We start from the raw sequence: 16,409 nt of genomic DNA on the forward strand, positions 1-16,409 counted from the left end.
AACAGAGATCTTTATTAGTGCATGTGCCTGAGACAGACTCAGCTGGATTCTGTCCCTGCTTGCCCTGGCCTATCATGACTCTGTTCCCAGGGCAGCCTGTTCCAGAAATCAAGGACTTTCTGATTCTTCTGAGGCAGTCTGACAATGCTGTGGCTAAGGGCTCTCTCTGAAGTCTGGCCCTGAGAAAACAAAGCAGCATTCTCTAGATCACTGTCCCTAATCTGAGCCCTGGACCCTGGTTAGCAGCAGCACCAGCAAACACGCACACAAATGGTAAACAGCCCTGCTGTCCTGGTTGTATGTGGTGCTGCAGTTAGGTTATACTCCTAGGAGACCTGACATGTTCCTGTCTCACTCCCACAGACCGCAGCACAAACAGTGCCTCCAGGGGGCTGTCTGAAGCCAACAGTTGAGATCAGTGTTGTCCTCAGCCTGAAGCTCAGAGATGCTTGGGAAGGCCTCCTTGCCAAACTGGTAGCCTGAGCATCCATCCTGGATCCCTGCAGGCAGATATGTGCTTCTATAAACCTGAGGTTTGGAGGCACTTTCCTGTCATTGTTGGTACCAGGACACAATTCCAAGAACCTTTTTGCTGCTGCTTCCAGGAGATGGTGACTGGTTTCATCACAGGCAGACTGTGCAGGCTACCAAGTGAGCCCTGACTGCCCAGGACCCTGAGAGTCAGGAGAGAAACACAGGATGTGGGAGGTGGTTCCATGAGCCAGGGGAGCAAGGCAGAGCTCTGATCCTCCCAGTGCCAGTCCCTGCCTTCTGTCCCTGACCACCTGTGCACAGAATGAGGAAGGAGAGGAGGAGGGGTCTACTTCATGGTAGAGATTTCTCTAGACTCTGCTTCCTGAGCCACACAGATTAGGCAGAACAGCCCTTCTTCTGTGGCATCTTTTAGAGGAAAGGACTGAATGCAAATCTATGCTGATCTCTGGCTGTACTCCTCACAAAGGATGCTAAGTCTGGTTGTCCTCCTCGAGGAGAGTGAGTGGGAGGTAGGAGAGCGTGGTCAGTGACTCTCAAGGCACCCTGGGAGGACACAGCTGCTGCAGGACCCCGGGACCACTAACCATTAACAGGCACCAGGTGTCTGGTGTCCCAGCTGAGTCTAGCCGTGAACTCACTTCCCAGGCTGCACAGAAACCCAAGGGTCTCTCTTCCTATTTAATTCCTCGCTAGATCAGCACATAACACAGAGTGGTGGGAGTTGGGGAGAATTGATTAGCATATTTGTGTGGTTCACTGGATTCACTGGAAGTACCGAGAAGCCCAGGAAGGAGAAGGAGGAGGAACCGGCTGAGGTGAAGGAAGAGAATCAGCCAAAACTTCAGGCTTCTTCAAAACTAAGAGTATCAGAGAAGTTCAGAAAGAGAATAAAAATATGAGTGTCAACTGTCAAGGACAGATCTAGAAAAATGCAATGAGTTTTCTGTTATAAAACCCTTGATAATTAGCTCAGGAAGTCAGAGGGGAGAAGTGGTGGTAGGAACAGGAGAGAGCCCCAAGAAGGGAATTCAGGAATCAGAGATGCGGAAGGGGGAGCATAAGGATGGGCCACACTATAGAAAAGAATGGAAGAGAAGCCAGTAAGAATGTTGGACGGGAGCCAGAGGGGAGGTCAGCTTTGTTGTTTGTTTGCTTTTGTTTTTGTTTGTAAAGAAAGGGGAGCCTCTCCCAGCTTTGCCGCTGTCCTCCCTGGTCATCTCCCTCCATGGAGTGTGGGTGCTTCTATCATCCAAGCTCATTCATTCCCTATGTCAGAGATTTTCCTTAAGCTCTTGTCTGCCAAGGTTTCTCTTTATTTTATACTGTTCTTATGAACTTATTATTATTATTATTATTACTAGCAACCAGATTTCACTCTGCCACCCAGGCTGGAGTACAGTGTCATGATCATGACTCACCGGAGCTTTTAACTCCTGGGCTAAAGCTCTTCTCCTGCCTCAGCCTCCTTAGTATGTAGGACTACAAGCCTATAGCACAATACCCAGCTAATTCCTTTTTCATGTTAAAAAAATACAACCATAGAGAAAAGATCTTGCTCTGTTGACCTTGGCTGGTCTCAAACTCCTGGCCTCAAGTAATCTTCCTGCCTCAGCCTCCCAAAGTGCTAGGATTACACACGTGAGCCTCTGCTCCTGGCTGGACTTGTTACTATTGAAACATATATGTGGATTTTCTGTGGCAGGCACATTTTGGAAATGCAGAGACTGCATCAGCAATTCATACTCATTCAATCAGAAACTGTATTTTGTAAGCTCCCCGGATAATTTGTATGCACAATAGAGTTTGAGATGTACTGTTCCAACACATGCATGAAGACATTGAAATAGTTTTGCATATAAATTGTGCCTGGTACCGAATCTATTATGCTCCAGCAAACATGAGCTGGAAACCCTTGTTTCTCTAGGTTGTGTGTTGTGAAGTCAGGCATAATGTACTCTAGGCTTTGCATGGAAAATTGCAGGCATTTTCCCTAACTGCACTAAATCTACAGAAATAACCAGGCATGTTTTAATAATAACACAATATCACATCTTTGTCTGAAAATCTAACAATTGGAATTTCCTATATAACTGTATTTTTTTATTGGTACTCAAATCAAAATAAAATTAACAAACCTGCACATTGTGCGCATGTACCCTGGAACTTAAAGTATAATAAAAAATTTTTTAAAATTAAAAATGATTCAAATATTTTATCCTTTTGAAGAATTAACCTTAAAAGATGTGTAAAATCAGGAAAAAATAAAAGCACAAGGTTTGATCACCTCTGTGGAAATATCGAGAACAATAATGAAAGAATGCTTCCAAATGAAGTAATGTACTTATGTTGATTGTTTGCGATGAGATAGCTTTGCAGTGAACTTGGTGGTTTTTGATATGCTTATTTTATATAATAGGCATGTATTTCTTTGAAAGTAACTCAATAAAACAAACTTGGGTAATATACAAAAAGAATAGTTTCTTGTCTTTGCTCTTAGCTCAGAAAGCCCATACTTTGAAGAAGCTTCTTTCTGGAGGAAATATATTTAGGCTCAACCTTTAGATCTGATCTAGCTGTTAGTGTTCCTTTTGGAATAGAAAACAATTAACTCTTTTTTTTTGTTTGTTTTTTTCTGGATCCAGTAACTCCCAAATCATTCTCACATTTCCTGCACTTCAGGGCTTAAGCAGAAATAGGAATCAATTCATACCCTTCCCTTCCCCTATGACTGGTCCACATGTGAGCTGCTTTGAGAGCTGGTATGCCTGATCATGTGATCTCCACATCACAAGGGCCTAGGGAGGTTTATGTCTTGGTTCCTCTTATGAGTCTGTCACTGTGCTGAGCACCACTATAGTACAGCAAGCAGTAATACTCAGCCTCGTCCTCGGGCTGTGCACCTGACAGTGTCAGGGCAGCTTTGCCCCCAGCGAGGGAGCCTGAGAACCGGGCAGGGGTCCAGGAGTGTTTGCTGTTTGTATTGTAAATCAGTCCCCTGGGGGCTTGTCCAGGTTTCTGCTGGAACCAGTTTGGATAGTTACCACTGGTGACTGCTCCAGTGCTGGAGCCACAGGTGAGAGTGACTGTCCCTCCTGGGGACACAGTCAGTGAGGGCTCCTGAGTCACTACAGCCTGAGAATCGGACCCTGAAACAAAAAACAGACACATGTTAGAAAATAGAAGGGGAGACACAAGGATCCCTCCAAAGGCTGGTATTTGAAATCTCTCTTAACCTGGGCAGCAAGTGAGGAGGAACTGGAGGAGGAGCAGAGTCCAGGCCATGGTGCTGGTATTGGAAGGGATCTCTGGCTCCAGAGCTGGGGCTGGATTCTGATGGCTCTTTATCTCCTATTGAGCTCTCTGCTTGGAGGGGGTGTGTTGTGTGCTGCTGTATGCAAATCTTTATTGCCTTTACCACCACCTAGGTCCACAGCCCTGAGAGTAGCTACCCTATAAGGGGCCAGCCCAGGGTGGCTGTGTGCTGTGGATTTGCCCTGTGGGAGGAAGCAGCTGCTCTAACATTTACATGAGTCAGTGAGCAACTGTGCAGGGTTCATTCAGTTTGACTCTCTTGAGCCTTTTACAATCCAAGAGACCCCGACCGCCCCCTGGTGGCTTTCCTGGACTGAGAATGCGTGGTCTTTCACTTGTTTAACAAATAACTATGGATTTATCTTTGGACATCGCCACAATATTTTCCAGGTCAATTCACACTCATTACTTGTCTATTCTTTGCTCATTCCTATTTGTACTACTTTCTCTTGCTGTTGCTGAAATCCTGCCCCTGTGACTAGTTCGATTTTAGTGCTACGTGGTGTTGTTACCTGAATGGTTTGAATGACTAAACAATTGTTTTAATGACATAACTGACTTTTTGAAACTATTCATGTTGAGCATTATATTAAATGAACAGCTGGTTTAAGTGAGAATTTTTTAAATAATTTACTTTAGAGAATTTTTTAAAAGAAAATGACCAAAGATGGAAGGTTGGAGTTTCATTGTCAATTCAGTGGAAACTCAAGTGAGTCATGAGGATGATCATCAAGGTCTACATAACAACCCCACTCTCACCCACTCCATCACTCAAAAGTCCTCTGGACACCAAGCCTGGGTGAGCTTTGCTGGTTGGCAATGCTTCCTACATAGAATCACACATTGTTGCCAGCAGAATGCAACATTGCCTGTTACTCCACTGGGAGAGGAAAACTGGATGCTTGTGCTTGGAATTCTCCTGAACTCTGCCCATGTGCCTCTTCCCTGGAGTTATTTTAATCTGTATTATTTTGCTATAGAAACATTATATTAATGAATGTCACAGTTTTCAGTGAGTTATTTGAGTCCTTCCAGGGAATCATAAGAAGCAAAGGGCTGTTGGGAGCCCTTATCTTACAATCAGCTTCAGAATTGAGAGTGCTCTTGGGAATCTTCAGACCTCCCAGGTTCCAATCTCACATTATTCTTTTTTTAACTTCAAAACAAGTTTTATTTGGGAAGAGTTTCTCATTTTGTCAAAGCTGCAAGCAAGCTTCTTTCACAATTACACTTCTAGAGGTCTAGTAGTTTCAGAGATGTCAGTGTTCAAAGGTATGTTTTAAAATTAATAACAAAACCAAACCCACATCAAAAGGCAATCATTTTTTGATTAGTTTGGAAGGGACAGCCACTGATTTCAGGTGTTCTCAGAAACAGGCTCACCACTTCCTTGGACAACGTATAGCAGGGAATCAGTGCCCACAGAAGGAAATGTCTTTAAATATGTTAGTTATTTGGACAAGACAATTCACTCCTTAGAAAATGAAGTAAGATTAAAAAGTCCCAGGTGGCAAAGTATGCAGCACAGCACCAGTTTTACAGAGGGATTACAAGGTCTTGGATTCAGTAGCTGTTAGCTTATGACACACAAAATAAGAGCAGTCACTGGAAGTGGAAGGAGAATGATGATGAGCAGGGCATCTCTCCTAGTCTCATTCAGCCTTTTAACTTGCTAAATGGATACACTATGTTCTGTAGCATCTTTGAGAAAACATCTGAGACAGTTCAAAAAGAACAGCAACAGAAGCCATTCAGTATCATTCCCCAGAAAGCCCATATTTGAAAAGAAAGAAGGACCTATTCAGGGTTCCCATGGAGGACTGTGCCTCCCATCCACTTCTGTCTCCAGGAGATACAAGACGTCAGCAGGAGTGTGCTCTACCACAGCGTCCCAGCCCATGTTACTCATAGGGGAGTAAGTGAGATCCTTTGGAAGACACTTGCAGCACAGTCCAAAGTTAATGCAAACCATGCAGCTGTTTTCCTGGGAGACGGCTGGAAATCAATCACCCTCAAAAATAACTTTTTAAGCAACATCTTAATTGACACAATTTTTATAAAATATTATTTTATTATGCAGAATCTCTTTAGGCTCTTCTATGCTGTATCCAAAATGTCTTTTTCCTCAAAATGTAAATAATTCTTGTACTTTATCAAACCCTTATCTTTGTAAGTATCAGACAATAACTAGGCTGTCTTTGTGTCTTCAGGAAGATTAATATAAATCCCATGATATCTCCCTGTCCATAGCTAGAAGGTTATATTTGTCTGTGGACCGGTGGAACTTGGTTCCTTTTCGCTCTGCCAAAAATAGCTAAATTTATCATAACCTAAGGGAGATGGATGTTTACCTCAGGGCTGAGACCAATCCAGTCTGGCAGCAGTGTCTAGTGACAACTCATTTATGTTGATTTCAAAGTACCAGGTCCCTTTCTATGCCCCGTGAGAGGCCTTATAGAGTACCCCTTCCTTCCAACCACAGACAGCCAGTTGGCCATTGGAGATCTTTACCTGGGGAGCTCAATCATCTTAGGCTAATAAAGCTGGTTCATAGAAGCAGTCACTGTGGAGGTTTCCAGGAATAAGTTCTCCTGCCTGGAAGTCTTCAACCTTCTGAGGACCAAGGGTGTGTGGATCAGGCTCAGTTAGAATATACCAGTAGCCCTCCTTGTTAAATGGGTATTTTAAAAGGTGTAAGGGGCAAGGCACTGAGCAGAAAACAAAGGGTCACTCTGAGACTTCTTGGTGTTCCCTGAGATTTCATCCTGCTGTTTGCACCGAGCTCCTCCTCTTTTCTGCTGCTTCCTGTTGAGTTCCCCCATTCCAGTTCCCACTCATAGACAGGGCACTGCTTTGCTTTTGGTTGTCCATAAACAGGATCCATGTTACCAAGGTCCTGACCCAAAAGTCCACATCTTGGGCAATCATCTTTCAGGTCTTTACACCCTGGATCCAGGTGTTTCTTTACCAAGAATAAATCTCCTTCTTTACTCATCGTTTTAACAATGTTAGTCAGCCAAGTCATTTTCCAGGTGTCTGAATGGTCATCATGCACTTCCAGTATTTATCAACAAATGGCATAATATTCATCCTGTGTTGCAGACTGCCATTCCGGGTTGACCAAAGCACTCAGGGACATTTCCTTCATGTTTGCTTGCTTCTGGATGAAATACGCCACTATGATGACATGCAATGCAATGAAAACTGTAGCATACATTGCAATGAAAACTGTGATTGGTATGAAAGGTAGAGAGGCTGATGTATATTTGCCAGATATATCAACTATGAACCATTTTCATAGGATAGCAGATGCCCCTCTCCAGCTGGAGAGGCTGCTACCACTGCCACCAGCTTCATCTCCCCTTCTTTGGCCATTGTTGCACTAGTGGCTGCTCCTGGACTGGGTCAGGCACCCACCACTACCATCATGGCCACTCCCAGACTTTATTATGTTATTTTGTGTCACCTGTAATGAGGCACCTCCAGCTCTATTGATCTGTTAGCTCTATTGATCTGTGGGGCTGGCACAAAAGGATGGGTGCCCTGGATTCTCAGGCACACTCTCCTATTCCTGTATGTTTTTATTGTTCTTGGAAGTAGAGAAACTGCACTGATTATAAATGTTTTTCTTTCTGACTGTGGTAAATTATTTAAACACAATATACATGATTTTAACCATTTTCAAGTGTATGCCTCAGTGTCATTAAGTAAATTCACATTGTTGTATAAGCACAGTACCACCATTCATCTCCAGGAATTTCATCTTCCCAAACCAAACTTCACACCTGGAAAACAGCATTCTACTTCTTGTCTCTATGGATTTCACTACATTAGATACCCCATATAAGGGCAAGCAAACAACTTTTGTCCTTTTGAAACCAGCTCATTTCTGCTGGAATTATGTCTTTAGGGTTTATCTATGCCATTGCATGGGTCAGAACTCTCTTTTTAAGCCTGAATAATATTCCCCTGTGTGTGTATACTATATCCCGTTTATCCATTAGATGACACTTGGGCTGCCTCCACCTTTTAACTATTGTAAATGATGCTGCTATGAACAAGGTTGTGCAATTTTCTCTTTGAGACCCTGCTTTCAACCTTTGAGGCACATTTCCAAAAGTGAAAATTCTGATAAAATGGTAATTCTGTGTTTAGTATTCTGAGGAAGTGTCATTAAGGCCACCGCAGTGAATGCATCATTTTATAGCCCCTCCAGCAATGCATAACAATTATAATTTCTATACATCTTTGCTAGAACTTGTTATTTTGTATTATTTTGGTGCAGCCATCCTAATGGATGTGGGTCCCTTGTTTTGGGTTGTTATCTGTTTGCTTAAGTATTGAAATGTAAGAGATTTTCTTTCTTTTCTTTTCTTTCCTTCCTTCCTTCCTTCCTTTCTTTCTTTCTTTTCTTTCTTTCTTTCTTTCTTTCTTGCTTGCTTGCTTGCTTGCTTGCTTTCTTCTTTCTTTCTTTCTTTCTTGCTTGCTTGCTTGCTTGCTTGCTTTCATTTTGATCTTCATTTGCTTAATGATTAGTGGTGCTGAACATCTTTTCATGTGCTTATTGGCCATTTGTAGACCTTTTTTAGAATCTACTCAATACCTACTCAAGTACCTTGGCTGTGTTTAGTTCAGATCGTTTCCATTTTTGTAGTACTGTTGAGTTGCAGGAATTCTTTCTATACCCCATATCCCTTATCACATACAAAATTTGCAATAATCTTTACTATGGTTTGAATTTTAGATCTTTTGATAGTGTCCTTTGATACACATAACTTTTAAAATTTGATAAAATCCAATCTATCTATGTTCTTCTTTTTCTATTTTTTCTGTGCTTTTAAAGTCATATTTAAGAAATTATTTACAAACCCTATATTCTGAGGCTTCTCCCTAAGGTTTCCTTTTCAGATTTTGATAGTTTTGGTTCTTCTATTGGGTCTTTGATCCATTTCCAGATTCCAGGTGGATATCCATTTTTTTCTAGCACATTTGTGAAAAAGACTGTCCTTTTTCTGCTGAATGGTCTTGACAACCTTGCTTAAAATTATTTGACCATGTAACTAAGAGTTTCTTTATAGTCACTCAGTTCTTTTATATTTGTTGGTGTGTCTGCCTATATGTACCACTCTGTTTTGATTAGTGTAGCTTTGTGTTATGTTTTGAAATCAGTAAGTGTGAGACCTCCAACACTGTTCCTTTACAAGATGATTTTGAATATTTAGGTTCTCTTCATATACTATATAAATCTTTGAATTAATTTTTTTCTATTCTTCCAAAAATATTGGAATTTTCATAGAGATTGCAAAGAATCTGCAGAATCCTTCTAGTTTGTATTGCTAGCTTAACAATATTGAGTTTTCCAATACATGAACAAGAGATTTCTTTCTATTTATTTATGTAGTCTTTAATTTCTTGTAGCAATGTTATGTGCTTTTCAATGTAAAGTCTTTCACCTCTTTGATTAACTTTATTTTTAAGTGTTTTACTCTTTTATTTTCATTTATTTGTTTATTTGAGGTAGTGTCTCACTCTGTTGTCCAGGCTGGAGTACAGAGGCAGGATCTTGGCTCATGGTAACCTCTGCCTCCCAATCTCAAGTGATTCTTGTGCCTCAGACTCCTGAGTAGGTGGGATTACAAGCATGTGCCACCACACGTAGCTTTTTATTTTTAATTTAATTTTTTTTTAGTAAAGACTGGTTTTCACCATATTGGCTAGGCCGGACTTGAACTTCTAAACTCAGGTGATCCCTCCAACTCGGCTTCCCAAAGTGCTGGTATTACAGGCATGAGCCATTGTGCCCAGCTGTATTTTCCTCTTTCTATTGGTGGTATAATTTGACTTGTTTTCTTAATTTTGTTGGGTTGTTTCCAGTTTGCTTAAGTATTGAAATATAAGATCTTTCTTTCTTTCTTTCTTTCTTTCTTTCTTTCTTTCTTTCTTTCTTTCTTTCTTTCTTTCTTTCTTTCTTTCTTTTTTCTTTCTTTCTTTCTTTTTCTTTCCCTTTCTTTCTTTCATTCTTTCTCTCTCTTTCTTTCTTTCTCTTTCTTTCTCTTTCTTTCTTTTTCTTTCTCTCTTTCTTTCATTCTTTCTCTCTCTCTCTTTCTTTCTCTTTCTTTCTTTCTTTCATTCGTTCTTTCTTTCCTCTCTCTCTCTCTCTTTCTTTCCTTTGTAGAGAGAGGGTCTTGCTTTGTTGCCTAGACTAGTCTTGAATTCCTGACCCCAAGCAAACCTCCTACCTCAGCCTCTCCAAGTGCTAAGATTATATACATGTGTCACCATGCCCAGTCATGAGATAATTTTACATGGTGATTTTTGTATTCTGAAACATTACCGAATACATTCAATCATTCTGACAAAGTTTGCTTTTGTGGGAATTTAAGGTTATTCTACATATGACATTAAATCAAATGAAAGCACAGATAATTTTACTTTTTATTTCTAATTTTTATTCTGTTTATTTCTTTCTCTTGCCTAATTACTCTGCCTTTTCTTCCAATACTGTTTTTAATAGAAGCTGTGAAAATGTGCATTGTTGCTTTGTTGCTGATAGATATTACAGAAATATATCTTCGATCTTTCAGATTGCATATGATGTTAGTTGTAGGATTTTCATAGTTGGTCTTTACTATGTTGAGGTAGTTTCCTTCTACTCATAGATTGTTGAGTGTTTTTACCATGAAAAGGTGTGGAGTTTTGTGAAATGATTTTCTGTAGCCAGGGTCTTACTGCATTACACCTGGAAAAGCCACTCTGCTTCGCACCTACCTGTACCCCCTCCACTATATGCCTGGTGTTAGAGAGGAATAAATATGTTTTGTTTTCCAGGGAAAAAGGGTCAGTCCATCAGAAATACAGCGGTGGTCACCTGTGTAAGGGGATGGGGAAGGAGGAGAGGCCCTCATAAGTAGAACTGTGGACACTGCTCGAAGCCGTAACAGTAGTTACACCTCTATAGATGTTGACTGAGATGGAGCTACCCCTGCCACCCTGGACCCAGACATGGGCGGAGGGTCCAGGGAAAACAGAGGCATGGACCAGAATCAGAAGCAGTAAGGTGAGGGGACTAGGATCAGACTCCTGTGAGTAGCTTGGGGTGACTGTTACAGCAAGTGCCCCATTTGTCCCAGAGTTGGTGGCAGTGTTGATGAGTCTCTCAAAGAAGCCAGTTTCTCCCTCACTCTGACCCTCTGCTGCTGATGGCCCCCCTTCCTGTAGATTGATCAGGAATGACTCCTTCATAACGCCCAAATTTAGGAGACCAACTAGACTTCTATGGGTGGCCCCAGAGTATCCATTAATGGGTTTTAGTTGAAAAGAAAGGGTGTGCAATGGTTTCTTCATACAAATCAGCCCCCTCTTCGTGTCTGCCAGCCCCTTCATAGAACCTCACTCCAGACAGTCACTGGAATACATTTCCCAGCTAGGGTGGAGAAGGCCAGGTTGGCTGAATCTGGTTCCCTGTGAGGACACAGCTGCTGAGTCCAGTGAGCAGATGATACAGGGTCACAGGAGGATGGTTTCCCAGTTGTTCTTACCTGTAGATGCCTCAAGGACAAGCCTACAGCACCCAGTGCTACCCCAGTCCTAGACCTACTGAGCCCTTCAGTTTCTCTCTGCCTTTGTCTTTTTCTTCTGCACCAAAGATATGACTGTGAGGGCCCTTGTTAAGCTGCATTTGTACTCTTTGCTCTGCACAGAATTCGTGTACCATTTCATATCTTTCTGGTCCATGCTGCTATTTTTAGTAAAGTCCTGGGCTCTTAGTCTAACTGAAGGAGATTCTCTGATAGACATCAGAGCAGAGAGCCCAGTGTGGTGAAGGGAAGCCAGCAGAAATGCAGGCCTGTGGCCAGAGATGCCTCCTTCTTCCCCACTCAAGAGTGTGGCCCCTTTTCAGACTCCCAAGTCCTGTCCTGGAAGATCTGGGCTCTCAGGGTGGATCTCTGCCTGCTCTCAGCCCACCCACCTTTGGCATCAAAAGGACCCTGGAGTTTAGTGTGTCACTGGACAGAGGAAGAAGTAGGCTGAGCTCTTCTATTTCTTACTTATTTACACCTGGCTTAAGCCACACTGTATGGGAACCGAATAGTCCCCTTGCATCTGGTTTTGAAAGGCTTATGAGGTCCCTCTTCCAGAACTCTGGCTGCAGCAACCCCAGCAGAAGTCCTGAGTCTGCACACTTGAAGAATAATAGAAAGAAGAATTAGGGAAGTGAGTAGGCATTATTGGTTGGGAATCTCATATCGTGTATTTACTGCTAACTGACATGCTTTCTTGAGGGTAGCTGTGTTAGAGAAGCTCTGTCTTTGAGGGTCATCTCATAGAACTGGCGTCAGTAAGAGGAGGCCAGCCCCAACGCTGCCTCTTACAGACCTTGAACCCTGGGAGGAGTTGGTAGATAATCTACAGGGCACCCAGGTAAGTTTGTATTTCAAATGAAAAATATTGTGTGGGAGATACTAACACGTACTAATTCTTTGTCACTGCTTTACTGAATTCAAATTTAACCCACTTCCAGTGTTTTTTTATTTGATAAATTGCAGAATCCTACCTCCAGGCCACAAGCACAACCTCTTTAACAAGGGCCTACTGCATGAAAAGCAATCATAAAGCTGTTGTCAGGATTCAATGAGGTCACACTCTCAGGAATTAAAAAGCTATTAGTCAGTAGTAAGGTTGCAGTTGTAGTAAATCTCTATACAACCTATAAAAACCTCTAGGATACAGCAAAGGAAGTGCTAAGAGAAAAGTTTACCATTAAATACTTACATTGAAAATCCAGAAAGTGCACAAACAGACATCTAAAGTCACACCTCATGGAACTGAAGGATCAAGAACAATGCAAACCCAAACTCAGAAAAAGAAAAGAAATAACAAAGATTAACCCAGAACTAAATAAAACTGAAACAAAAAACAATACAAAAGATAATATGCACATAAACTGAAAAACCTAGAGAAAATGGACAAATATCTGAATATATACAACCTTCTTAGATTAAACCTGGAAAATATAGAAACTCTGAACAAACCAAAAAGAAGCAGTGAGATCGAAATAATAATTTTAAAAAGTCGACCCCCAAAAAAAGTACAGGACCACACAGATTCACATTTGAATTCTATCAGACATTGAAAGAAGATTTCATACCAAGTCTATGACAGTAATTGTGATGGTTAATATCCAGTGTCAACTGTATTGGATCGAAGGATATAAAGTATTGATCCTGGGTGTGTCTATGGGGGTTTTGCCAAAGAGATTAACATTTGAATCAATGAGATGGAAAAGGCACACCCGCCATTAATCTGGGTGTGCACAAGCTAATCAGCTGCCAGCACGGCTAGAATATAAGCAGACAGAAAAATGTGAAAGAGACACTGGCTTAGTCTCTCAGCCTACATCATTCTCCTGTGCTGGATGCTTCCTGCCCTTGAACATCAGACTCCAGTTTCTTCAGTTTTGGAACGTGGATTGGCTCTCCTGTTCCTCAGCCTGCAGACGGCCTCTTGTGTGACTTGTGATCACGTGAGCTAATACTTAATAAACTCATAGATATACACACACACATATATATATATACCAATGGTTCTGTCCCCATGGAGAATACTGACTAATACACTAGTCCACAGGATGGAGAAACAGGGAATCCTTCCTAAATTATTCTATGAAGCCAGTGTCACCCTGAAACCAAAATGAGGTAAGGACGTAATGAAACAAGAAAACTACAGACCAATATCCCTGATGAACAAAGATGCAAAAATCCTAAACAAAATACTTGCTAACTGAATCCAATGGCTATCAAATCACAGTCCACCATGATGAAGTGGGTTTCTTACCAAGGATGCAGGGATGGGTTAACATACAAAGTCAATAAATGTAATATACCACATAACCAGAATTAAAAACAAAAATCACATGATTATTTCAATAGATGCAGAAAAAGTACTTGACAAAATCCAGCGTCACTTCATGATTAAAACCCTCTGCAAAATTGGCATAGAAGAGACATACCTTATGCTAATGAAACTTCTCTATTACAAACCCACAGCCAACATTACACTGAGCAGAAAAAAGTTAAAAGCATTTCTTCTCAGAACTGGAACAAGACAAGAGTGTCCACTTTCACCACTTCTGTTCAACATAGTACTGGAAGTCTTAGCCAGAGCAATCAGACAAGAGAAAGAAATTAAGGGCATCCAAATTGGCAAAAAGGAAGTCAAACTGTCACTGTTTGCTTATAATATGATCGTATACCTAGAAAACCTTAAAGACTCATCCAAAAAGCTCTGAGAACTGGTGAATGAATTCAGCAATATTTCAGGATACAAAATTAAGGTACACAAATCAGCAGCTCTGCTATACAACAACAGCGACCAAGCTGAGAATCAAATCAAGAACTCAACCCCTTTTCCAAATAGCTGCAAAGAAATAAAAATACTAACCAAGGAGATGAAAGACCTCTACAAAGAAAAGTACAAAACACTGCTGAAAGAAATCATAGATGACACAAACAAATAAAAACACATCCCATGCTCATGAATGAGTAGAATCAATATTGTGAAAATCATCATACTACCAAAAGCAATCTACAAATTCAATGCAATTCCCATCAAAATACCAACATCATTTATCACAGAACCAGAAAAAACAATCCTAAAATTCATATGGAGCCAAATAAGAGCCTGCATAGCCAAACCAAGACTAAGAAAAAACCAAACAAACAACAACAACAACAAACAACAAATCCAGAGGCATCAGATTACCCAACTTCAAACTATACTCTAGGACACCGTGTTCAACAAACGGTGCTGGGATAACTGGCAAGACACATGTAGAAGAAGAAAACGAGATCCTCATCTCTCCTCTTATACAAAAATCAACTCAAGATGAATCAAATAATTCAATCTAAGGCCTGAAACCATAAAAATTCTAGAAGGTAACATTGGAAAAACCCTTCTAGACATTGGTTTAGGCAAAGACTTCATGACCAAGGACCCAAAAGCAAATGCAACAAAAACAAAGATAAATAGATGGGACTTAATTAAACTAAAAAGCTTCTGCACAGCAAAAGAAATAATCAGCACAGTTTACAGACAACCCACAATGTGGAAGAAAATCTTTACAATCTATACATCGAACAAAAGACTAATGTCTAGAATCTACAAAGAACTCAAACAAATTATCAAGAAAAAACTAAACCATCTCACCACAAAGTAGGCTAAGGACATAAATAAACAATTCTTAAAAGAAGATATATGAATGGCCAACAGACATAAAGAAAAATGCTCAGCATCACTAATGATCAGGGAAATGCCAATTAAAACCACAATATAAAACCACCTGAATATCGCAAGAGTGGCCAATAATAGATGTTGGCATGGATGTGGTGAAAATAGAACACTTTTACACTGTTGGTGGGAATGTAAACTACTACAACCACTATGGAAAACAGGGTGGAAATTCCTTAAGGTACTAAAAATAGATGTACCCTTTGCTCCAGCAATCTCACGACTAGGCATGTACCCAGAGAAAAAGAAATCATTGTACAAAAAAGATACTTGCACATGCATGTTTATAGCAGCACAATTTGCAATGGCAAGGACATGGAACCAGCCCAAATGCCCATAAATCAACAAGTGGATAAAGGAAATGGTATATATATATGCATATCATGGAATACTACACAGCCATGAAAAGGAACAAAATAATGGCATTCACAGCAACCTGGATGGAACTGGAAACTATTCTAAGTGCAGTAACTCAGGAATTGAAAATAAAACATGGTATGTTCTCACTCGTAAGTGGGAGATAAGCTATGAGAACACAAAGGCATAACAATGATACAATGGACTTTTGGGGACTGGGAGGAAATGGTAGAAGGTGGGTGAGGGATAAAAGACTACTCCCCGGGTCCACTGTACAGTGCTTGGGTGATGAGTGCACCAAAATCTCAGAAATCACAACTAAAGAACTTATTTATGTAACCAAACACTACCGGCTCCCTAAAAACCTATTAAAATAAAAAATAATTAATAATTAAAGAGAAAAAACACCAAAATCCTTAAAAACCCAAATAAATAAATAAGTAAATAAATAGTATATGAGAACCTCTTCCACTATAGAGAGAACCAGAGGCAAGAGATGAAGAAGCAAGAATCCCGACAAGCCATCACATACTCTCCTGTCACCTGAGATGAACATCACTCCAAGAGTTTCATTTTGATGGATGATAAATTCAAACTTTAATATAAATAAACAAAATCAGGAATAAGCAATGTAACAGCCCTCAAAGGTAGTCATGAGCCCTCTGTGGGATGGGTACAATTCAGCAAGCACAGGAAGAATCTCAAAAGAAGTTTACAGAGTGAATAAAAGCCAGTACAAATGGAAAGATAATGTTTGATAACACTGATACATTCCAGAACACAGAAACGAAACAATAGTGACAGAGACAGATCTGTGGCTTCACAGGGGAGCACTGGGGAAGGGAGGGAGATGACAAAGGGCCATGAGGGGTTGCTGGGGTTAGTCACAGGTTGCATAGCTCCCTGTTGCTGGTGATGTATTCAAGGATGAGAAAAATGTCAAAATTTGTCTAGTTTCC

At 40.8% G+C, this 16,409-nt stretch overlaps 1 gene segment (V, D, J or C); it reads right to left on the minus strand.

The window, feature by feature from the left end:
- Window positions 1-3,280: 3,280 nt before the first annotated feature.
- LOC126929759 (immunoglobulin lambda variable 7-43-like) overlaps window positions 3,281-16,409 on the minus strand; it is a 55,674-nt gene continuing 42,545 nt past the window's right edge. Inside the window, 2 exon segments of the V gene segment in view lie at window positions 3,281-3,641; window positions 3,729-3,753. Of these exon segments, the coding sequence occupies window positions 3,301-3,641; window positions 3,729-3,753 (366 nt within the window).

The sequence above is a fragment of the Macaca thibetana genome, chromosome 10 (assembly GCF_024542745.1).
Source record: "Macaca thibetana thibetana isolate TM-01 chromosome 10, ASM2454274v1, whole genome shotgun sequence".
NCBI classification, from domain to species: Eukaryota; Metazoa; Chordata; class Mammalia; order Primates; family Cercopithecidae; genus Macaca; species Macaca thibetana.